This window comes from Impatiens glandulifera, chromosome 6 (assembly GCF_907164915.1).
Source record: "Impatiens glandulifera chromosome 6, dImpGla2.1, whole genome shotgun sequence".
Classification (NCBI taxonomy): domain Eukaryota; kingdom Viridiplantae; phylum Streptophyta; class Magnoliopsida; order Ericales; family Balsaminaceae; genus Impatiens; species Impatiens glandulifera.
In genome coordinates this window covers 46,105,262-46,129,286 of record NC_061867.1, presented here as the reverse complement: position 1 = coordinate 46,129,286, position 24,025 = coordinate 46,105,262, and the positions used below count along the sequence as shown (strand labels likewise).

Here is a 24,025-nt window from a genome sequence, read left to right as displayed (position 1 = left end):
AAACAAAAAAAAAGTTAATAAGTTTACTTTTACTATTCAAAGTCATTGCAATGAATAGCCATCAGTATTAAGATCAATGACTTATGAGACCAAACGAGACTCCTACAACTCCGTTTACTTTGACTATTCAAAGTCATTTCCAATAATAGCATTATTATCCATCCATTACATAATCATCATCTTCATTCATTCATCCATTCTCATCTCATCACACAGAGCAAAAGAAACAGAAACAGAGTTAGAGAGAGAGAGAATGGATACGCTAAACCAAGAGATAACCCACCCTTCTCATCCTTACCACCGACTCATTCTCACCCCTACTCCGGCTTACACCAGCGGCCAATTCATCTGCGACTCCTGTAATATCCATAGCACCGGATACAGTTACCATTGTTCTACTTGTAACTTTGATTTATGTCTCCAATGCGTTATCAAACCATTGATTAAGAATCATAACTTGCATCCTCACCAACTTCATCTCACCTTTGCTCCTCCTTACATATCAAATACATTCTCCTGCGATGTTTGTCATCATCTCGGAACTTCCCAATGGCTTTACCGATGCGCCCCCTGTCAATTTGACGTACATCTCGACTGCCCTTCAGCAACACAACAGAGCCAGCATGGGGTGTTGCAAAGTCAACGGCAGCTGGTACAGTCATCATGCAGGTCTCCGGCGCCGGCTACGGCTACATTTCCTGCGACGGCACCGTCTCCGGCTACGGTTACATTTCCAGCTGCGGCGGCACCGTATCCGGCTACGGTTACATTTCCTGCTGCGGCGGCACCGTCTCCGGCTACGGTTACATTTCCTGCGGCGGCACCGCCTCCGGCTACATTTCCTGCGGCGGCACCGCCTCCATCTACGGCGAATAATCAATCCTTAGGGGATTCAATGATGAAGGCGGCGGTACTAGGGTTTATAGGGGGGACGTTCACCGAGGTGGGACACAATTTTTCAAAATTTATGTTCGACGACTATTAACAATATGGTGGAGGTTAACGGCTTGTTTGGTTTGAATTAAATTAAAATATCATTTCATTCTCTCTTATCAAATTATTTACTTTAGTAATTAATATATCAAAATAATCTTTTAAATTATTATTTTTTCTTTTATTATTATATATAAATATTATTTTAAAAAAATATTATTACTTACTTAAAATCGTTACATTTTTTTTATCTAACTAATCCAATCCTAACAATCCTTAGATGTGAGAATTATTGACCACGGGGTATATTGTTTTAAAACAATCGTCTCCCCGACTGCGATAGCAGATCGGAGCATGGGTTTTCTCCAATGAATAGCTATGAAGAAGTCAATCGCCCCTCCAATTGCAAGAGCAGATCGGAGTTTGGGTCTTCTCGAATTAATGATAGCGAAGAAAACAATCGCCTCCCTAACTGCGAGAGCAGATCGGAGCAGGGGTTTTCTCCGTTGAACGGCAAGGAAGAAAACAATCGTCTCCCCGACTGCGAGAGCAGATCGGAGTAGGGGTTTTCTCCAATTAATGGCTATGAAGAAGTCAATCGCCCCTCCGATTGCAAGAGCAGATCGGAGTTTGGGTCTTCTCCAATTAATGATAGCGAAGAAAATAATCGCCTCCCCGACTGCGAGAGCAGATTGGAACAGGGGTTTTCTCCGTTGAACGACAATGAAGAAAACAATCGCCTCCCCGATTGCGAGAGCAGATCGGAGCAGGGGTTTTCTCCAATGAATGACTATGAAGAAGTCAATCGCCCATCCGACTGCAAGAGCAGATCGGAGTTTGGGTCTTTTCCAATTAATGATAGAGTCTCAGGGACAACAACGCATAAACACCCAAAAGATGGAGTTCACGGACAATGGTAAAGAGAGCAACGTCTCATGACCATAAGAACAATCGAAGTGGGAGTTTCTCGAGTGAAGGAATTAGAACATCCAAATCGCGGAGACTAGATTCTAAACCAAGGATTACAAAAAAACACATAAAACGAAATACTAGTATTAGCATGGAACTTTGAAAATGGCTCTAGCAAAGACTAGAGTATTCTAATCACATGATGTGAAAGATAATGACACAATCAGTATGGGGCTTGAAGATATGAATGCATGTTGTTGTTTTTTTTTTAAAAAAATGCCCCTAGTGAAGACTAGGGCATTTTACCTCTGTGATGCAAATACAATGAATCAGCTTGCACAGGGCTTTGAAAATGTGAATGCATGTTTCTCTTTTAAAAACAAAATCCCCTAGTGAAGACTAGGGCCTTTTATTAAAATGATGCACAAGCAGTGAAAGAAGACTTCGATCTTTATGTCGCGTGGTTAGCTCTGGACCGAAACATTTTCAGCGAATAAGACATGCAGAAAGTTCTGAATTGTCTCAGCCAAGACGAAATCCGACTTCTTTCTTTTCCTCTCAACGCAGAAAGATCTGACTAATAAAACCCCGCATTTTGTACAAACGATTTGTTGTGAAATGGTCATCAAGTGACCGAATTTTGGGCTCGGGGTAGAGCTTTAGTATTCATTTTTTAGAACCACCTTGAGCCGAGTGTTTCAGAGTTTCATTTGCTTCCCTTACAACATTTTTTTTGTATCATCGGTATATCTGACTGAATTGATACGCCTAGCGAGATCGCTCAGCGGTGATTTAAAGTCTCAACATTTTGATGAATACTTTGCTCATTGATTTTTTTAGTATCATCGGTATATCTGACCGAATCGATACGCCTAGCAAGGTTGCCCAACGGTGATTTCAAAGTCTCAACCTTCTGATGAATATTTTGCTCATTGATTTTTTTCTTTTAGCATCATCGGTATATCTGACCGAATCGATACGCCTAGCAAGATCGCTCAATGGTGATTTCAAGGTCTTAACCTTTTGATGAATACTTTGTTCATTGATTTCTTTCTTTTGAGCATGTCTCTTTTCGCGAAGCTAGACAATTCTCCTAATCCACTCAACTTTCAGGTTAGGTTCGGGTTCTGCTATGTCTCAAAGGGTTTGAAAACATAGATTTTTCAACAATCGCAAGGTATCTTTGAAGGCAGTTGACAGACGAGACTTCCCTACGTGAGTCTTTTAGAAAGACTTTGAAATCGCTTTTGGAAACAGTCCTCGGTTAAGAATTGGTCTTAACTCTTACTCATTTCATAATGTCCTTGTTGGTTCATGACAACAGAGATTGCTGTCTTCTTCACACTAAAGATAAAAATATTTTGAATGATTTTTACCGAACCTATTTGATAGGTTGCCTACCTATCCCCTGAGGATGGGGAATCAGGTCCAAAGGTAGTTCAATGGTTCTTCCTTCAATTCTGAGTGCAATGGATTGAAAGGAAAATGAAAGAAATTCTCTCAGCGTGCTTGCTAACAGGTCCTGAACATGTTTTTTTAAGAAACTTGACCTTAACAATCACGTTGAGACTTTTTTTTAATGCATTTGCAAAAATGCCCCTAGTATAGAAACTAGGGGTACGAAGACAGTGTCATGAAATGCATGCTTGTATGCAAATGCAGAAAAAAAAGATGTTGAACTCATGATACGTATTTTCCGAAAATGCCCTTTGTAGAAAGAAAATGGGCTTAGGTATTCACCTCATTTGGGAACATCTTTGACAATCATGGAACACGTGAAATGAAAAAACCCCATTGATATGTTTTTTTTTTAAATCAAATCAAACCCATGCCGTTGATTTCTCTATCTCAGACATAGTATTTCTTGAGCGTGTCAAGATTAAAGGGGGATGAACACTCATCGCCATCGAGAGTGGCAAGGCGAACAGCTCCACTTGAAAAGATCTGCTTGATGATGAAAGGTCCCTCCCATGCCGGCTGAAATTTTCCTCTAGGGTCCCGCAGCTCCCGGGTCTTTCTAAGAACAAGGTCTCCTGCAACAAGATGCCTAGGCTTGACCTTCTTGTTGAACGCCCTTGCCATGCATTTTTGATAAACTTGTGTCTTGCATAGGACATCTAGCATCCGATCCTCCATGAGTGATAGTTGATCGTATCTGGACTTCAGTCAATCTTCCTCGATTATGTGGCTCTCTAGAAGAACCCTGAGAGTAGGCAACTCCAACTCAATGGGTTGAACTGCCTCCTTGCCATATACCAACGAATAAGGAGTTTCGCTTGTAGGAGTCCGAGCGGTGGTTCGGTAACCCCACAGAGTATAGGGAAGCTTCTCATGCCAATCCCTATATGTTTGTGTGGTTTTCTTCAAGATTAAGATCACATTCTTGTTAGCAGCCTCGACTGCCCCGTTGGTTTGCGGTCGATATGGTGAAGACTTATGATGCTCGATTTTGAATTCGCTTAAAAGCTCGAGCACACTACCTTGAAAGTGTCGCCCATTATCAGAAATCATCGAATGGGGAACCCTGTATCGGCTAATGATATTATTGCGAATGAACTTTGCCACGTGGGAGGATTTGAGGATTTTGAATGAAGAAGCCTCAACCCACTTGGTAAAATAATCGATAGCGACCAAGATGAATTCATGGCCATTGGACGCGTGGGGGTGGATTTTCCCAATGATATCAATTATCCATGTAGAAAATGGCCATGGAGAAGTCATGTTATATAGGAGAGAAGCGGGAGTATGCTTTAGATTAGCATAAATTTGACACTAATGACATTTCTTGATGAACCCAATGCAATCATGTTCCAAGTTCTGCCAAACGTAGTCTAGCCGAAGAACTTTCTTAGCAAGAGACATGCCATTCATGTGAGAACCGCAATTCCCAACATGCACTTCTTCCATGATGGTGGTAGATTCCGCCTGATCTACACAAAGCATGTTTTGTCCATCAAAAGATCGTCGATAGAGACATTCTTCCACAACCACATAGCTAGTGGCAAACTGATGGAGAGCGCGACGCTCTTTCTTCTGAAAGTGGGCAGGATATTCCCCCCTTTCGATATATGATTGGATGGGCTCGAACCAAGGTTTACTTGAGATATTAGTGTTAGCAAACACTAGTTTCTCATAGATGCGACTGCACCTTTGTTGGATTTTGAGTGGCTTAATCTTGATTCCTTCAGGAATCTGAGTCATTGCCGCGAGAGTTGTAAGGGCGTCAACGGAACGATTCTGACTCCTTGGAGCATGGATGAAAACAATACTTTCGAATTTGGCGATTAAACGCATGAGGAAAGAATGATAAGGTTTAAGATTGCCGCCTTTGACCTGCCAATCTCCGTTGGCTTGTGAGATTACAAGATTCGAGTCTCCAATAACCTTCAATCTGCTAATCCTCTTCTCGTTGGCTAACTTGATCCCAACAATGCATGCTTCGTACTCAGCTTCGTTGTTGGTGACACTATAACTCAACTTAACAGAAGTAGGATTATGCGTGCCAACATGATCGATCAAAAGGATACCAATGCCGTAACCTTGTTTTCCCGATGCGCCATCAAACATCAACTTCCACGCTTCGGATTGAACATTCATAATCTCATCATCTGGGAAGACCATCTCTTCATCATCGTCATCAATGGTGATTGGTTGATCAGCTAGGAAATCAACCACTATACTCTCCTTGATTGACTTTTGCACGGTATATGTGATGTCATATTCTGAAATCATCATCATCCATTTAGCAAGATGCGGCGAAAGAATAGTTCTTTGAAACAAGAAACGAATGGGATCGAGTCTTGACACTAGCTTGATTGGGAGGGCTTGCATGTAGTGGCGCAACCTTTTCGTTACCCAGGCTAGTGCCCAACAGACTTTTTCCACAGAAGAATAGTTCAACTCGTAACCGATCATCCTTTAGCTGAGGTAGTAGACGGCTACCTCCTCCTTGTTCTCGTTCTCTTGGGCCAACATGTTCCCCATGGATGACTCAGTGACGATGAGATAAAGAATCAAAGGAACTCCTGGCCTCGGAGACATGAGGATAAGAGGGGATTGCAGATAGGATTTCACCTTATCAAAGGCATGTTGACAAGCGTCACTCCAGGCAAACTTTTGATCCTTCTTCAGAAGCTTGAAGAGAGGATCGCAAGTGGAAGTGAGTTTACTAATGAAGCGACTAATGTACTGGATTTTCCCAAGAAATCCCCGAACCTCTCGCTCGTTCCTGGGTGCTGGCATGGCCGTGATGGCTGCAATTTTGCTAGGGTCGACTTTTATTCCTCTCTAAGTAATTAGTAGATCAAATTAGGTTTAATTATTGTGATAATTAAACTCTAATTAGAAAATTTAAATAAAAATTCAAAAATAATTTGAGCTAAAATATTGTATTTATTTATCCAAATTAAACCCAATAAGAGGTTAAAATTATTTAATTAGAATTTTAAACATAAATGATGTATAATTTATGGCTCAAAACAATTAAATAAATACCAAAATAATCAAAAATAAAAATAAAAATAATAAACATAATTTTTATTATGTTTCTAAAAATATTTTTTTATGGAATTTTTGGTGGAAAAAAAATGCAAGAAAAGGATTAATATTTTGATTTCAAATAACTGTTTTTATTACAGATATAAACTAATAATTCAGGACATCGGATTAGATTTCAAATAACTGTTTTTGCAGCAGTATTCAGGACATCGGATTAGATTTTCATCTAGCGCCCAAGAAGACGTCACACATCTAGATATAACAGAATACTGAGCACGCGCGCGCCTAGGGCCACACTAGATCGACTAATGAGACGTTAACCCCGTTAGTTCAAATGCCCGAACACGGAAGGATCTCCAACGGAACGCAACATTGCATTCCCTTTTGACAAAACGACGTTGTTTTAGAGCTTCTTCTTCGAAACTCCGGAGGCCGCGCTCGTCGTCAACGATCTTCCAAAAAGGTTATCTCTTTCGTTTGTCGACTTATCCTTCAGTTTTTTTCTCCCATGTGATCACCTTATCTTCGCCATCATTACCCCTAAGCCTAGAATCCCTATCTTATCCTAGAACTAAGTTGTCGAATATAAGAACAAATTAGGGATAAGAACTTCAGTGATCAAATCAAAGTTGAATTCGACCTCCTCAACTGACTGGCTTGGTATAAACCTTCTAGGTGATCCTCTTCTAGAATATCAAACGATCATCACATCTTTTAACCTAAATCAAAGAATTAAGATTCGGGCAAGAACTGGATTTTTTGTAAAATCCACTCCAACGATCAAAGTTTTGATTCAGGCTTTGGGAAAGCTTCTAATACATCCTTGAAGTGTTCTCCAACTGTTTGTAAGCAACCAAAACCTCTGTGTTTAGATTTATGATTGAAAATTGGATTTTTTTTTTCAAGTTTGATCTGTTCTAGGGTTCAATCATGTAATTTCTTTGTTTAGAATAATTCCTTAGATGATGTATGAACTTTATGTTGAAAGAGATTTGATCAAATCAACCTAAAACGAAAAAAATATAAAATTGGTTTGAAAATCTTAATTTTTTGAATTTGATGTTTGGGGGCCTTAAACTTGAATTTTTTTTTTATTCAAATAGTTGCTAAACATGTTTGTAAACATGTTAGGATGATTTTCGGATCATTATAACAACATCTCGATCATGTTTGATCTAGCTGAAATTTTGAAAAAAAAAATGGATATGGATTTTAATTTCAAAAGTTGTTACAGAGCTTGAATGATGTTTTGTTTTGGTTGTGTTCGACTTTGTTCATAATTTCAAATCTAATGGAACAAGAATTAGACATTGAGATGGCCTAATTCAAAAGATCCTAAAATTTGACATAAAAGCGATTTTGAGAAATTTATCTTTGTATTGATCGATTATCGTGATTAGAGTTAGGAATTTTAATCCCTACAATCATATGAATTTATTGGAACATACAAATCATGATTATATGTATCAAAAGATACAAGACCTGCAATTTGTGACCAATTCAAGAACACTCGGTCCTCTTGGACCAAGGCAAATGACCGATGTTCTTAGCCTAGGATTGAGAACTAGGACTGAGGATCCTCAATCCGAATCGAGATCAAGGACCAATGTTCTTGAGTTTGGACCGAGACTAAGGACCGATGTTCTTGAGTTAGGACTGAGACCTAGGACCGGTGTTCTTGAGCAAGGACTAAGGAATCCGACCGAGACCAAGGACCGATGTTCTTGAGTTAGGACCGAGACCTAGGGCCGGTGTTCTTGAGCAATGACTAAGGAATCCGATCGAGACCTAAGACCGGTGTTCTTGAGCAAGGACTAAGGAATTCGGCCGAGGTTTTTAATATAGGACCAAGAGGTTTGACCTAGGATCAAGCCTCATAGGTCCACGATTGAGAAAGTTAGACCTGGGACCAAGCCTCCCAAACCTAGGACCGAGCAGTCTGAGTTCAGGACCGAGCCTCCTGAACCCATAGACCGAGCCCTCCGGTCCCTCGAACAAATAATCAAAGTTCGAGAACGAGCCTCTTGGACCCAAGACCGAGTCCTCCGGGTCCATGGACCCACGCTCCCGAGCCCTGATCTAGACCTTCTCATTCCCGAGCCCGTCCGAGTCTTTCCGAGCCTCAATCGGTTAAAACGGACTCAGACCTTAGGACTCCGGTCATAAGGCTTGTTGGTTCCACTTTTTAAAATCCAAAATTATTTTTGTAATTTTGGAACCCCCAATCCATTTTAAAATAATTCAGAAATGTTAGAAAATGATATTTAATATTTTCGGGATATTTCCCAAATAAATATTTTGGTTAAGGCCACGTTTGGAATTTATATTTAAATTCTAACACTTTTTTGATAATTTTCAAGATTTTTCTTAGTTTTATATCAACGCAGTCGCAGATACGTCCTTTTAAATAATTTTGTACAATTATTTACTTAATCTAAACATATCCTTGTTTAGAACCCCTAACTACTAATTTAAGAAAATAATCAACGATGGTTTGATGAACTGATTTGGCCTCATATGATGGATAATAAATTAACTATAAAACCGGCCTACGATGTGAATCATCGAGATGCCACAATGAATAATGAATGATGTTTTGGAAAAGGATTGGAAAATATCATGTCAGCCAAAAATTAATATATTTATTTAGAAAGCTTGTCATAATTTTCTTCCTACAAAATGATGAACTGATTTGGCCTCATACGATGGATGATAAATTACCATAAAATCGGCCTACCATGTAAATCATCAAGATGCCACATTGAATGATATGCTTCTACTTCTAATCAACCTCTTGGAAAATATCATGTCTACCAAAAATTAATATATTTATTTGGAAAGTTTATCATAATTTTCTTCCTACGAAAGAAAACTTGTTTCGACATAATTTCCATTATGTCATTTATGTCACGAAGAAGTTGAAACAATTGAACATGTTTTCAGATGCAAATGAACAGAAATAGTTTGGACATCTTCTGAGATTGATAAACATAATTTGTTTGAATCGGAATTATCTTTCCAAAATTGGATTCAAAAATTGTTGCAAGAACAAACTCATAGTTATCAAACCTTGTGCGGTATTACAACTACTTGGTTTATTTGGAAGAAAAGAAACAATTGGGATTGATAACAAGCAATCCTGTGCTTTTAGAATTGTAAATGAAAGTAAAGAGTTAACTCAGACATATTATTAAGTTTATCAAAATCTTTTAGCCAGAAATTCCAACATTCTAAGAGATTTTGTTTTGTGGAAGGCTCCTCCTCAAAATTTCATGAAGATTAAATGATGAAGATAAACAAAGAAAGTAGAATGAGTTTACTTTGACTATTCAAAGTCATTGCAATGAATAGACATCAGTATTAAGATCAATGACTTTTGAGACCAAACGAGACTCCTACAACTCCGTTTACTTTGACTATTCAAAGTCATTTCCAATAATATCATTATTATCCATCCATTACATAATCATCGTCTTCATTCATCCATTCTCATCTCATCACATATCACAAAGAGCAAAAGAAACAGAAACAGAGTTAGAGAGAGAGAGAGAGAATGGATACGCTAAACCAAGAGATAACCCACCCTTCTCATCCTTACCACCGACTCATTCTCACCCCTACCCCGGCTTACACCAGCGGCCAATTCATCTGCGACGCCTGTAATATCCATAGCACCAGTTACCATTGTTCTACTTGTAGCTTTGATTTATGTCTCCAATGCGTTATCAAACCATTGATTCTTAAGAATCATAACTTGCATCCTCACCAACTTCATCTCACCTTTGCTCCTCCTTACATATCGAAATACATTCTCCTGCGATGTTTGTCATCATCTCGGAACTTCCCAATGGCTTTACCGATGCGCTCCCTGTCAATTTGACGTGCATCTCGACTGCCCTGCACCAGGTCATGGATCAAGCTCTGTTATTGCAACACATAGTCAACGGGAGCTGGTACAGCCATTATTCGAGTCTCCGGCACCGGAACCGGGTCCGGCAGCAAATCAGTCATTGGGGTATTTGACGATGAAGACTGCGGTACTAGAGCTTGTAGGGGGGACGTTTAAAGTGGTAGGACACAGTTTTGCAAAAATTATGTTTGACGACTACTTATAACATGAATATGGTGGAGTTTAATTAGCTTGTTTAGTTTGGATTATATCAAAAATATCATTTCACACTATTTTTAGATAAACTAGCATGTATCTATTCATTTGCACGAGTAATTATGTATAAAAAAACGTGAAAAAAACATTACGGTAAAAATGTTAATGGGCGGGTCAACCCACAGTCCGACTCAAGTACCGATTTACTTTCATATATATATCCAAATTAACCACAGATCTCGACCCGGCAATCCAGACACTTTAAAATTTAAGCATCATTATATATATATATATATATATATATATATATATATATATATATATATATATATATATATATATATATATATATATATATATATATATATATATATATATATATATATATATATATATATATATATTAGTTAGTTAAAAAGTTGAACTTATATCGTTAAAATGTCCCGCACGCGTTAATTAAATTTGGGTTTGATTTTAAAATATAAAGTGTTATTAGCCTAGTTGGTTAAATGGTTTTACTTATTTTTGTAGGTTGCAAGTTCGAATCATACCTATAGCATTTTTAATTTTATTTTTAACCGTTTTAAGTTTATGGACGGGTCAACCCACAATTTTTAGGTTGCAAGTTCGAACCATACTTATAGCATTTTTTTATTTTATTTTTAATCGTTTTAAGTTTATGGGCGGGTCAACCCACAATCCGACCCAAGTATTCATTTACTCTCACATATATATCCAAATTAATCACAGCTCTTGACCCGAAAATTCGGACACTTTAAAAATTAAGCATCATTATATATATATATATATATATATATATATATATATATATATATATATATATATATATATATATATATATTATTAGTTAAAAAGATGAACTTATATTGTTAAAATGTCCCGCGTTCATCAAATTTGGTATTGAATTTAAAATAAAAAGTGTTATTAGCATAGTTGGTTAAAGGGTTGTACTTGTTTTGTTAGGATGCAAGTTTGAACTTTGAACCATACCTATAACATTTATAATTTTATTTTTAACCGTTTTAAATTTATGGACGGGTCAACCCACAATCCGACTCAAGTATCCATTTGTTCTCACATATATATTCAAATTAACCACAGCTCTCGACCCGGCAATCCGGATACTTTAAATATTAAGCATCATATTATATTATATATATATATATATATATATTAATTCATTAATTAAAATATTAAAATATTTTTTTAAATTATTAGTTATTAATTTTTATTTTATTATTATATTTTAATAATTTTTTATCAAAATAAAAATTATTACCTCTTTAAAAGCATTACATTTTTTTTGAGGTATATTGTTTTACAATAATTTGAGAGATTAAATAATTGTTTGGTTTGCTTTGCTGGTAATATAAATTATAATATGTTTATTTAAATTAAGTTAATTTTGATTATTGTTAGTTTATATCGTTATATTTTTGTATTTACTCATTTTAATAGTGAAATTTTTATTGTTTGATACTAAAATTAATTAAATGAGAATAATTTATATAGTAAAATACAAATATAAAATAAATGTTTGATATGTCAATGTAAGTGAACTATATAAATTTGGGAATAATATCATATTTATCTATAAACTTAGTTTGAGGTGTCATATATATTCAATTATTGAAAATATTTTTGTTTATATTGAAGAACTTATCAAAATGTATCAAATTTATTTAAACTAATAGAAATATATAGCAATGTTAAACTAAGTGACATGCCATGTGGATTACACGTCTATATTATTTATTAATTTATTTTAATTATACAATATTTCGTTCAAACAAATCTTATCTATCTCATTTATCCATCACTTATTTAATTTTTTTTCACACTTTCACTACATATCATTTAATTTATTTACCGTCTCATTTATCTTCAACATTTCACCTTCCTCTATTATTTTTTATTTTTCTCTTTTCATCTTTTTCTTCTCTTCTCTGACCAGTTAACTTTCCTGTGAAAATCCTTCCAAGAGGATGATATATTGTTATTGTTATTACATTATCTAAAGTTATTTTCAACATTACACATTCTTTTGTTATTTTTAATTTTCTTTTCATTTCTTTTTTCTCTTTTCTCTTTTCTCTTTTTCTTCGGCCAATTAATTCTCCCATGTAAAAATCATTTCAATGGGACTTAAGAGTCGCACAATAGAAGTAATTTATTGTTTTTACTCTTATTTTAATTTTTATTGTATCCGTTCTTTAATATACTTCCGTTTGACCATGTGAAAATCTTTTTCACTGGTCGTTACCCTAAATCTCAAATCTTGCCTCCCTCGATTGACTTCACCGTTAGCAAAGCGTTAACCCAATAAGTCTACAAGACTAATATGGATTGATCTAAAGATGCATGTATCACTTATTTCTTCATCTATTTGTCGTTTTGTGATTAGGTCTAAAATATTATTTGGATTTAGACGGCGTTATTTTATAATTTAGGACTACTATTGTATTATTATATATTTTATGTTCGATAATATATTGTTATTGTTATTATACTAGTTGAAGTTAATCAATAAAGAATAGTACAGTTGCCATTAACCTGTATTATTGATTTGATTTTTAAAAAATTAGACTATGTATTAGTGAACTTATTTTATTTGTTTTAAATTTCAATGTTTATATACATTTAATTATAATAATTAAAGGTAAGTGCAGTTTTTTTATTTTATAAATTTACGTATAACATTATTTATATATTATCATTTAAGAGAAATTGACCCGAGAGAGAAATTGAATAAAAATGCAGTGGAGTGGATTAAGAATAGATTGGGAGTGGAGAGACTAAGTAGAGAGAAAAAATGAAATAATTTGTATTTTTTGAAAAATAATAAAAGTTAATTTATTTGAATTACTTTTATCTAATATATATTTAAAAGAGTTAATTGATTAATTAAAACTTCATCACATTTGATAAAATAGGGTTTGTTTCAATATATCAATTTCAACTCTATTTCAACACAAAAAAAAATCTCAAATTACAATTTAAATAAAAACAAAATACATTTAAATATACATTGGCAAAGGGAGAGCCGATACTAGTATTAGTAACGGCAATATCATTGGCAAAACCCTTACTGATAAACGACAATACCATTGACAAAACCCTTACTGCTATCGACAATGTTATTGGCAGAACTCTTACTGATACTTGTATCAGTAACGACAATGTCATTGACAGATTCGTTACTGATATTAGTATCTGTAACGACTATAGTATTGCTCAATGCCCTTAATGATACTCATATCAGTAACGGCAATGTCACTAATAGAGTCCTTATCTATCTATATATATATATATATATATATATATATATATATAATGATGCTTAATTTTTAAAGTGTTCGGATTGCCGGGTCGAGAGTTGTGGTTAATTTGGATATTTATGTGAGAGTAAATGGATACTTAGGTCGGATTGTGGGTTGACCCGCTCATAAACTTAAAACGGTTAAAAATAAATTTAAAAATGTTATTTGTAGGTTTCGAACTTGCAACCTAACAAAAACAAGTACATCTCTTTAACCAACTAAACTAACAACACTTTATATTTAAGATTCAACACCAAATTTGATGAACGCAAGACATTTTAATAATAAAAGTTCAAATTTTTAACTAAATAATATATATATATATATATATATATATATATATATATATATATATATATATATATATATAATGATGCTTAATTTTTAAAGTGTCCGGATTGTCGGGTCGAGAGCTGTGGTTAATTTGGATATTTATGTGAGAGTAAATGGATACTTGGGTCGAATTGTGGGTTGACCCGTCCATAAACTTAAAACGGTTAAAAATAAAAATAAAAATGCTATAGGTATGTTTCGAACTCGCAACCTAACAAAAACAAGTACAACTCTTTAACCAACTAGACTAATAACACTTTATATTTTAAATTGAATACCAAATTTGATGAACGTAGGACGTTGTAACAATATATTTTTATCCGTGTGTATCGCACGGGGATCTTCCTAGTTGATACTTATATCAACGGCAATATACTGATATACATATCTGTAATGGCATTGGAGACTCGTTACAGATATTAGATAAATATAAGTAACCTTAATTTCGATAAAGAATGGTAACGGCATTATAAGTCGTTACTGAAACGGGTTTAGTCCTTACTGATATCATTTTTCTACTAGTGTTGGAATGATATATATATATATATATATATATTGAAAAATAATTAAAGAAAACATTTTCGAGACAATATTGAATAGAATTGACAACAAAGTAAAAAGATGGAAAACAAAATTTTTAAATCAGGTTGGTAAAGAAGTTTTTATTGAAAGTATTTTACAAACTATTCTATCTTTTGTCATAACTTCTTTTAAACTCCCAAAAATCTTTTCTAAACTCTTAGAATCTAAAGTTTGCAAATTTTAGTGGGATTGTAATGGAAAGAACAAGATCCACTGAATTTCTTGGGAGAAACTTGTTTAAAACAAACAAAAATAACAGGGGTCTGGGTTTTAAAGATTTTGAATTTCAAAAGAAGACACTCTTAGCTAAGTAGGCTTGGAGATTAATTCAAGAACTTAAATGTCTTTGAGCAGAAATTTTCAAAGACATTTATTTCAATGATGGTTCTTTATAGAATTGTGCTAAAAGAGGTCTCAAACCTGGAATAGCTTGCAATGGGGTAAAGAATTACTTTTGAAAGGATGTCACTGGAACATTGGAAATGGAAAGACGGTTGATGTTTGGTCTGATAAATGGCTTCCTAATTTGGAACTTATTTTGAAAAATAGAGATGTCAATTACACTAACATTCTTGTTAAAGACTTGATCAATTCTTCTTATAGGTCTTGAAATTGGAATTAAATTAAGGTTTTATTCCCTTCGGGAATTATGGAAGAAATTAGGAAAATCCATCTTCCTTTTTAGGAGGAGGCGGATACCCTAGTTTGGCCTCTTTGTCCCAATAGAATTTATTCTGTCAAATTAGGGTTTTGCTTTCTTTGTTCGTGCTTATAAAAGACATTCTTCATCGAGACAGGTTCAAGATAAATAATTTTGGAATATTATTTGGGAGAGTAACGTCTTCCTAAAAGTTACAAACTTTGTTTGGAGGAGAGATTGTCACAATTAAAATACGAGTTTAGAAAATTTATTTAAACGCAAAATTATTTCGACTCAAATTTGCAAATTTTGCAATAAAAAATGGAAACATTCCAAATATTCTGCTCCAGTGCAAAATGAGTAAGTCATTTTGGTCTTTCTTGAATTCTGATTTAGTCTCGCATACAATTAGACTTGATATTTAGATTTGGGACCAGGTTGAAGAATTTAAACCTCTAACTTTTAAAAATAGAAAAATGGAAAAGATTTTAAATGTGACAGTTGACAGTCAAGGCTTATATTGGGCCAAGAGGCCCAAGACTAACAACAATTTATCATATCTTTTTATATATAAAGAAAACAAAAATTTAAGGATAAAATACTTTTTACTTTTTAATATTTATTAGTAGAGTTAATATAATATTTCACAAATATTTTATTTATTTCATCCTTATTCTGTTTTTTTTTCTTGAAGTATGGTAAGCTAATATGACCCTCTCAGTTATCAAATCCACTTCAAATGTAAGATTTAGTTTAATAATCAAAATTCTTATTCTCCTTTTAAAAGTAAGATTTAGTTTAATATTATTTCTCAATTTGTTGCTCCTAAATAAAAACAAAATATGATTTAAATGTGTTGCTCAATACTCAAATATATATATATATATATATATATATATATATATATATATATATATATATATATATTAAAAATAATAAGATATAATTGTCTAAGATATTAAAGTTCAGATTTTTTATTATCAAGTAAATCGTTTTAAATTGAAACGTAAAAACATAGATTTAGAATGAAAATTTTCCATAATTGTTTTCTAACCTAATAATATATTATTAAATAAATTTCTTTTAAATCATTTTTTATCTTGAATGTCTTTTTTTTATCTTAATCTTCATAAAATTAAATCTGAAATCTAAATTTAATTCACATAATTTTCGTATTGTAGTTAGTTATCACGTTAGGTCTTCAATTATAACCTTGACTTCAATGTCTTTTTAAAAAACGTATAATATTTGTAGGTCTAAGTGTAATAAATCAAGTAACAATTTAATTAGATGTAAAGAAAAATATTTAGGGCAGGTTTAAATTGAGGTTATTTGAATAACCTCTTCATAATTGATATTTTAATATTTTTATTAATAAATGAACTGACATGTTAGATGAAAATGAGCGAAATGATATTAAAATGGTTAGAGTTATTTAAATAACCCAAACGGATAAAGGTTAAAAATTATTTATTTTATCCTCCAACTAATTAGAAAACTGCAAATATCATCTATATAATTAGTTGATTTTTTATTTATATTTTAGGAGGGTTAAAGAACGTCGAAAATGATATGAATTATTTAATCACAACCACAAACCTAATCAAAGAAAAAAATTCACAAAACATAAAAAAAAACAAATAAATAAAGTATTTTGAGTGTCCTAAAATAAATAAAACTTAAATATTTATTCTTAACTATCCATTACTCAATTAGGTCGTGTTCGGTTTGATTTATAAAAAGCATAAGCAAACATCACACCATTCAATCTATTGATTAAAAAAATAAAATATATATTTTTTTAAATAATTATTTTATCATTATCTATACATACATCAGTTAAAATTCTCATACATTTGTGTTCTCGTGTCGACACAAATCTAAATACATACCGTCTCCATCTATTGTATTTTTTCTTTTTTAAACATCTCAAATTAAGTATGAAATATATAGGACTGTTAAAATTGCAGCCAACCGATGTGGAAAGTTGGGTACAATAGGATAAGGGATAACATTTTACAGTCTTATAGAGATATGTGATGGCTTTTAAAATTATAATAAATAAATTGGCCCACTTGGCGGTTGGCACTTACTTGGTGTGATTGTCAAGTGGACTTTCACAGCACGTGGATATATTAAAAAGTATTTTTTCTTGAAAAATAATATACAAAATAAATATAAATTTTTTGAGTTATTCAAAATAGGACTTAAAGTTTATTTACATACAAAATGAGACTTGGTAAAAAGAAAAATTGTTTGAAAGGTAGTTTGAGTAGGAATTGGTTCTATATCGAGACAAAGTATTCTAAATATAATAAATAAAGAAAAATAAAAGGATGTTCAAAGTGATTAATAGATAGATTTTATTATTTAGAATATATTAAAATATATTCTTATTATTGTCTATATTTGTAGAAATCTGAAGAAAAATATATTAAAATTTGAAAAAAAAAAATGATAATTTTTTTTGTTTCTCAATATTATGAGGTGTTTGCAAGAACGATGTATCTTCGTTGTTATATCGCTTTCTAAGATTCTATTATTGTATTAATAAGGAAAAAATCTAGTTTGCTCAAGTTTATTAGCTAAACACTAAGATATATTTGTTAAAATTTAATTTATTTGAATCATTAACACTAATGGTCTATTTTGGATGATTGAAATTGACATTGTCATTGAATTACCGTTTAATTTTTATTGTTTCAACCTATTATAATATTTCAAATATCAATACTTTTGTATAGAGTTTGATTTTCATTAAAAAAAATAATATGGGTTATGGGTTGAAAATATTATTATAATAGAAATCAATAATTTTAAATTAAAATATTAGTTTGAATATTTTAAAATTGTAGATTAAAAATTATATATTGTATGTTATTTAACAGCAGTGTAATAATAAAAATATTTTTAGTAAAAATAAATAATAAAATTTCAATTTCTATCTAAAAAGAATAAAATTCATAATTATATACCTACATTACATTAGTTGAATTTCATTAAAATTTAATTATAATTTTAATTCTAGTAAATTAGGAATTAGAATTATAACAAAGTGTGTTTGATAAGGTTAATTATTCCATACTTCTTCTATCCCTTTTAGCCTAGTTTGAGTTTAAGAAGATGTTTAATTAAATTGGTTAAATATGTTTGCGGGTGATGTGTTTAATTATATTTGCATGGATTATGGCTGCAAATGAGTTAAGTTGCTGGTGAGTTGCTTGCGTGTCGTTCGGTCAAAACTCAACTTGAGTTTGACTTTGACCAAATTTGAGTCGAGCACGAGCCGTCTCGTTTAATATTCGAGTCTCGAATTCGAGCTCAAATTTATAAACTTGTTCGAGTTCAAGTCGATCTAATAAATACTTAATCGAGTTGAACTCGAGTTTAAACTGACTTAGTTCGACTTGTCGTAACAGGAATTAGTCACAATAAAAAAAACATTTCTAAAAAAAATTAATTATTTAAATTTATCATTCTTATTTAACTCACATTATCTCATTCTTTAGATTTAGTTTGAATGTCTTAAAAAAAAACTTTAGGTTTAAAATTGATCTTCTCCTCATACTTTATCACTCAAATTTGATTTGTATTTTTCAAATAAAATAAAACCCATCATCATCTTCATCAAGTCCTAATTCCTCCAACCTTCCTCTCTCTCTCTCTCTATTATTTACAGACTAAATCCATCTTCTCTCTCTAACTCTGTTTGAACTTAACAATGGCTCTCGTAAGAGAACGTCGACAGATTAATCTCAAGCTTCCATTACCCGAAACAATCGATCGCCGCCCACGTTTCCCCATACCCATACCTCCAATCTCCACCGCTTCCACAACCACCTCCTCATCATCTCTTTCAATCGCAACCGACTTCGAAAAACTCCAAGTACTCGGCCATGGTAACAGTGGAACCGTCTATAAAGTTCGTCATAAACGTACATCCGCAATCCACGCTCTCAAATTCGTCAACAGCGATTCAGATCCAATAATCCGCCGTCAAATTCACCGTGAAAAAGAAATCCTCCGCCGGACCGATTCTCCATACATAGTCAAATGCAACGACATCTTCGAAAACATCAACGGAGATATCGCGATCTTGATGGAATATATGGATGCAGGAACACTACAAAATCTTCTTCAAACAAAAGGAACTTTCAATGAATCATCTCTCTCATCAATCGCACGTCAAGTTCTTAATGGGTTGAGTTATTTACATGGGCATAAGATCATTCATCGTGATATCAAACCTGCGAATTTACTAGTGAATAAGAAAATGGATGTGAAAATTGCTGATTTTGGAGTTAGTAAGATTATGTGTAGGACGCTTGATGCATGTAATTCTTATGTGGGTACTAGTGCTTATATGAGTCCGGAAAGATTTGATCCAGAAACTTATGGTTTAGATTATAATGGGTATGCTGCTGATATTTGGAGCTTAGGGTTGACGTTAATGGAGCTTTATATGGGTCATTTTCCATTGTTACCACCTGGTCAGAGACCAGATTGGTCTACTTTGATGTGTGCTATATGTTTTGGTGAGCCGCCGAGTTTGCCGGAAAGTTCGTCGGAGGTTTTTAGGAGTTTTATTGGATGTTGTTTACAGAAACAGTCGGATAAGAGGTCGACGGCGGAGGAATTGTTGAAACATGCTTTTGTGTCGTTGGAGAAGATGGTGGATTAGGATGGTTATGAAATAAAATGTTGTAAATATGAAGAATGGACCCATAAAGTTTTGATTTTTTTTTTTCATTTGTGTTATTAATGTTGTTTTATAGTTTAAAAATATGTTAGAATAACTTGTTACAACCTTGTTTTAGCTTTGTACATTCATATATAATTGTCAAATTACGAGTTTTATAACAATAAGCGATGAAGGAGAGTAATCAAAATGGAATAAACAAACTAAATGGTGTCCGATTAAGTGAAATCTTTATTCGAGAGATCTTTAAAAAAAGTTATGTCAAATGATAACTGAATATCTACAAATATAAACAAAATAACAAGAAAAATGCAAATGGGTCTAATGATAAATTCTAAAAACTCTTTAAAAAAATAAAAAATAACTTTAGATCCGATACACCATCTCATTTACTGGAAAAAAAAGACGAACACGAATTCTATAAATGATCACCAACACAATTGAAGGATATAAACATCACACGATCCACAACGACAAATCTGATCCGACAAAATAAAATGTAATACCCAAAAAAACACAACATCACCTCAAAATCTCATCTGTGAAAAGAGAATAAATTGTAGAGACCTTATTATGACTTTTTAACTAATATAAAACTTTAAAAAGATCATTTTAGCTGAGTTAAGTTGTAAATATTTTTACACTTATCTCTAGATTGTCGGCTTGTTGGAAACATGTATAGTGAGCATGTATAGTGAGCATAATAAAACATAAGTAATAATAATAAGCAATAATAACATATTGACAAGAAAATAATGAATTTTGATTCTTACAGTGATTTGATGAATAAATTTGATATATATATATGTTTTATTAACATGTATAGTGATTTCATGAAAATATGTTTTATTTTTCTTAATTGTTACTAAGCAAGTAAATTGTAGGCACTTTTATGTTATAATGTTATTGAATATTAATATTTCTTTTTACGGAAAAAAGTTGTGTTATTAGGTCTTTATATATAATATTTACATGAGGAGAATTAATTTTATTTTTGTAATGTACGAAATTAACGTAATTTTATCGTCGTTATATTTACTTCAACTTAAAATAATTTTAAATAAGAGTGTTCAATATTTGGGTTAAATGAATTTCCGATCGATAGTTCACATCGAATTCAAATTTTATTTTTTATTTTTCGAATAAAATTTTAAACTAATTCGAATTCAAATATGGTTTTCAATTTAATTTTCGAGTTGAGGTTTCAACTCGAAAACTAAACAAAAATTGAATTCATTTTTATTTTATATTTTATTATACATTATATAATTTATATCATATAATCAAATAATTATACAATTATAAAAAAATCGAATTAGAACAGTTTGGTTTTATTAAAGTTTATTCGAATTTGGTTCGTTTTCGAATTGACTAAAAAAATAAAAATTCGAAGAATCTGAACTGAGAAACTCCAATAACCCAAAAATCGAAAAACCTCTCTAGTTTTAAGTGAGGATAAAAAATGTGACATTTAATCTCTTAGGCCTCGTTTGATGAAGGAGTTTTTGGGATAAAACCCAATTTTTATCCCAAAACCCAAACATCTTATCAACCATTAAATCAAATAATTTTATCATTTAAATACCAAAACTACCCTTCAATTTTATCTTCTCTCTCCACCATCATTCTCTCACCTACACCATATTTCTAAAGTCAAAGGGCAAATTAGTATTTAAATTTTAAAAACCAGTTTTTTTCTACTTTTTATCAAACAAGAGTTTTTTGGATAAAACCCAGAAAAAATCCAAAAAACCACTTCCTCAAACAAGACCTTAATAACCATTTGAGTTATTTAGGGAGTTAATACAATAATTTAACCATAATTATTAAAGAAAATTGTTTTTAAGTAAAAATTAAATTATATAAAAAAGTCTAAGTTATTTTAAAAATTAAAAAAAAAATTAACATTACATTTCACAACTATATTCCCCGCCTAAATTTAAAGCGCTTTTAGATGAAATCGTTTCCTTTACCGTAAAGTTAAATTATTTCATCTACCTCTTATGAGTGATTAGCCAATCTAAATTAAAATTATTGTTGAAGGTTCGTTATGATTTTTTGTTTTTGTTAATTTTATTATTGTTGAGAATCATTATAATTTAATGATAATATATATATATATATATATATATATATATATATAATTAGTTAGATTATAGTAGACATATGTAGGTGATAAAAATAATAATTTATAATGAGCTGCAAACAACAAAACATTTAATAAGATGATAAAACGTCATCCAAACAGACCTCATCTTTCACTAAGGTCCATTTTAAAAGAAGCGGTAGAGTTTGGTGGGTTGTCCTAATCCGGGCAGATGATATGATGTAAGCTACTCCACTCCATTATTTATTTATTTATTAAAGTATTTATGTAAAAATATTATTTAACAAATTTATTATAATTTTAGATTAAACGAACTAGATTAGAGGTGCTGTAATGATTTTTTTAATGTGATATATAGAAATGAAATTTGGAGGTGTGATATGTGTATCTTTGTAAAGTATTTAAATATATATAATAACTAAAAAATGAAAAAAAGATTAATAAAATATAAATGTTAACAAAGTTATCTAATTATTTGAATTAGGTTGGTGCCGTGGTGGCTACAACTACACAAATCTCATCTAAGTCATTTTCAAATTAAAACCCACTTGTCCAAACTCCTTTTCCTATAATAATAATAATAATAATAATAATAATAATAATAATAATAATAATAATGGATAGGTGCCATTTAATGGATTTTATTTATTGAAAAAAATTTATATAGATGGAAATTTATGCTCCAGAAAAGTTATCAATAATTTTAATTACCCTAAACATAATTAATGTGACATATTATATATATATATATTCTGTGAATTTGAATTTCTTAAATAAATTATCAAAATTGTATAGAAATAACTGAATTTTGGGTTTGATTTAACAAATTAAAATTCAATTCAATTTATTTTGAAATTTTTTCGTTAAAACATATTTTTGGTTATGATCGATTTATTTAGAGTCATAAACATAATAGAATATTATCATGAGTTTTATAATGTCTTATTTTAATTACATATTTTTATTTAAAAATAACTCTTGAAACAATTAAATTGTAGGCTTATAGAACGTTGTTTTTGTCCTTTAATTATTAAAAACATGATTTATATTTAGGAAATAATCTAAATTTATATAAATAATAATAATTTACATAGTTATAACAAGAAAACAATAATATGATATGGTGATGATGAGGAGCCTATTTGAAAATGGTGTTTTTCTATTATTTTATATTTTATTTTGAGAAATACGTTAACAATATTATTTAGTATAAAATATTGTAATTAAAAACCAGAACATTTGCTTTTATGATATATTATTTAATATAAGGGAACAATTAGTTATATATATATATATATATAAAAAAAAGGAAATTGGAAAAGAGTGAATGGGTTTGCTTTGCTCAGCACGTGCGTCATCTCTTAGGTTATTGGTGCGTCAAGCGTGCGTGGCCCCTATCAGATTTTATTTTATTTTATTTTTTCTTTTCCATTCATTGTCATATTCACTCACACTTGGCAAAAATAACAATAAAATAAAATCACTCACTATTTTGTTGCCTCTTGGAAGTATCTAATCTTAAAGGTTCCAATCAATTTTTAATTTATTAAAATTAATTTTATTTTTATTGCATAAATCAGATTGATGAGTGCTATCACTTAAAACGCTCTTATTTAAAAATAATATTAATTAAAATAATGAGCAATCATGTTAGTCACCTTTAAAATAAATTTATAAAAAAAAGTTTTCACACCTATACAAATCTTTTATGTAGTTTAGTTAGCATAAATAGAAATTTTTATTAATAATAAGACTTTTTTTTTTTTTTAACTTGGACCCCAATAAAGATTATAGATACCTAAATATCATTGATACAAAATGAGTTGTTATATGATATATCACAAATTCAATAGAATAAAACTATAATAAAAATGAATAC

General features: G+C 31.6%; 3 protein-coding genes across 3 annotated transcripts; 2 read left to right on the top strand and 1 right to left on the bottom strand.

Moving 5' to 3' along the window:
• The first annotated feature begins 209 nt into the window (after window positions 1–209).
• On the top strand, window positions 210–1,004 carry LOC124941101. The gene has a single exon (XM_047481371.1). The coding sequence runs from the start codon at window positions 254–256 to the stop codon at window positions 983–985; it is 732 nt and encodes a 243-aa protein (XP_047337327.1). The 5' UTR covers window positions 210–253; the 3' UTR covers window positions 986–1,004.
• A 3,610-nt stretch (window positions 1,005–4,614) lies between these two features.
• LOC124943688 lies at window positions 4,615–5,757 on the bottom strand. Its single transcript, XM_047484163.1, has one exon. The coding sequence runs from the start codon at window positions 5,755–5,757 to the stop codon at window positions 4,615–4,617; it is 1,143 nt and encodes a 380-aa protein (XP_047340119.1).
• Window positions 5,758–18,987: 13,230 nt separating this feature from the next.
• Window positions 18,988–20,098, top strand: LOC124942226 (mitogen-activated protein kinase kinase 9-like). The gene has a single exon (XM_047482687.1). The coding sequence runs from the start codon at window positions 19,062–19,064 to the stop codon at window positions 20,019–20,021; it is 960 nt and encodes a 319-aa protein (XP_047338643.1). The 5' UTR covers window positions 18,988–19,061; the 3' UTR covers window positions 20,022–20,098.
• The last annotated feature ends 3,927 nt before the right edge of the window (window positions 20,099–24,025 follow it).